This window comes from Lithobates pipiens, unplaced genomic scaffold (genome assembly GCF_037356315.1).
Source record: "Lithobates pipiens isolate NorthernLeopardFrog02 unplaced genomic scaffold, aLitPip1_a1.2 Scaffold_22, whole genome shotgun sequence".
Classification (NCBI taxonomy): Eukaryota; Metazoa; Chordata; class Amphibia; order Anura; family Ranidae; genus Lithobates; species Lithobates pipiens.
In genome coordinates, this window is record NW_027507784.1 from 3,979,024 (window position 1) to 3,981,221 (window position 2,198).

The following is a 2,198-nucleotide window of genomic DNA, read 5'->3' on the forward strand; positions in this document are numbered from 1 at the left end:
ATGTCCCCCAGGGCAGTACCCAGACCCCCCCATACCCCTTTATAATGCCAATTACTTGCATATAAGCCTCAAATGGGGACTTTTGATTTCTCATGTTTTGCTTCCCATAGAGTTCAATGGAGTTTGCGGTTGGGGGGTCATTGAATTGGGAGTGTGCAGCCCATCTCTAACCAGGACAAACCGAGAAGGTGAAAGACCCAAGTAAGGAACACAGACAGCTATTAAAATATGAGAGGAGATATAACCCTTCCACACTCCATACAAAACAAAATGCTATGACTTAGGAAACATTTTACATTGATCTCTATCACACTAAATGTCTATAGTATATATTTAGAGTCTCAAGCTAAGCGTTCTCCACATGTTAAGTCTCTGTGTTCCTCCAGCTTCTGGTCCAGAATCTTCTCAGAATGATCCTTCTCAGCTTGTTGCTGGCCTGGAAGATGACAGCGGCCTCCACCGATGAAGATAATAATTGTAAATTCCAAAAACCTACTGACAGTGAGTAACTTTGAAGAAAAGAAATCACTTGAGACACGCAGAAGAATGTGAAGATGAGAAGTAAGAAGAAGATTGTCCTCAGTGCAGTGACATGAGCCTGAAGATTTGGACGTGTTGATCCAGAGTCGTTATTCTTCACCCTCCAGACGTGTCTGAGCAGAAAGGAGGAAGTGAGGACCAGGCACAGAAGACTAAGGCAGAATGGAAGAATGGCACCTAGGGTGTTTGCAGGCACATGATAGGAAAAAACTTTATATAAACTGATAACAGAGACATTTGTACTGTTCACAGAAGACTGGATAAGATTTTCTTCATTGACAGCCCAAAAGCCCGGGACACTCACAATGAACACCCCAAGTGCTGTCAGGAATAGAAGGTGACTCAGGAAATTGGACACAATTCTCTTTACCCAGATGAAGAACCCATAGCTGAGATTGGTGATGGTGGTACAGTAATGAGCCGAGAGCCAGAAGGTCAACCAGAAGTTGTAATAGGTTAGGAAGTAAATGAATGTGCTCATAAATACAAATAATTCTCTAATATGAAAGATTTTCAGAGACAAGGCATAGATCATTCCCTCTATACTCATCACACACTGGAGGAGAAGATTCACAATCCCCTTAGCCAGAAAGATCACATCGGTGGGACTCAACTTCCCTTTCTTTCTGATGATGTCCAGGTTACCCATCACAATACAAGTGTAAGAAGGGATTGCCAAGCCGAGTCCCAAGACTGAACAAATCAAAGTAGATAATTCCAGAGACATCATGCTGAGGTTTGGTGTGATCTCCGGACAGAGATGACGGGACACGTCCAGTGATAGCAGACAGAATGATATAATTAGAGTTGGAATTATGGAAATAGTCTTCAGAGATCCGTCTCATGATTGACTTTGCATAAATGTGATGGATTTCATTTCAGTACCGATATCCAAAACACAAACTGCATAAGCAATTTTTGAATATTTTCCATTATACCAATGCATTTAACCACTTCAGGACTGGCGGCTGTTTCAGCCCCTGTTTAACAGGGGCGTTTAATTACAATTTTTGATGCAATGCTTTGCAGCAGGGCTCATTCCTGCACCACATCTAGAGTATATGGGAGAGGTTGCAGTGTCGTGGCACCAGCACCAGTGACTAAGGCCCAATTTTTCAGCCCCTGTTTAACAGGGGCGTTTAATTACAATTTTTGATGCAATGCTTTGTAGCAGGGCTCATTCCTGCACCACAACTAGAGTATATGGGAGAGGTTGCAGTGTCATGGCACCTCATGGGCACTGATAGGCTGTACATGATGGGCACTATAGGGTGTACCTCATGGGCACTGGTAGGCTGTATGTGATGGGCACTGTAGGGTGTACCTCATGGGCACTGGTAGGCTGTACATGATGGGCACTGGTAGTGTGTATCTCATGGGCACTGGTAGGCTGTACATGATGGGCACTGGTAGGGTGTACCTCATGGGCACTGGTAGGCTGTACGTGATGGGCACTGTAGGGTGTACCTCATGGGCACTGGTAGGCTGTACATGATGGGCACTGGTAGTGTGTATCTCATGGGCACTGGTAGGCTGTACATGATGGGCACTGGTAGGGTGTACCTCATGGGCACTGATAGGCTGTACATGATGGACACTGGTAGGTTGTACATGATGGGCACTGGTAGGCTGTACATGATGGACACTGGTAGTATTTC

General features: G+C 44.8%; 1 protein-coding gene across 1 annotated transcript; it reads right to left on the reverse strand.

Moving 5' to 3' along the window:
• Positions 1–364: 364 nt before the first annotated feature.
• Positions 365–1,270, reverse strand: LOC143925243 (taste receptor type 2 member 40-like). Its single transcript, XM_077449836.1, has one exon. The coding sequence runs from the start codon at positions 1,268–1,270 to the stop codon at positions 365–367; it is 906 nt and encodes a 301-aa protein (XP_077305962.1).
• Between the last annotated feature and the right edge of the window lie 928 nt (positions 1,271–2,198).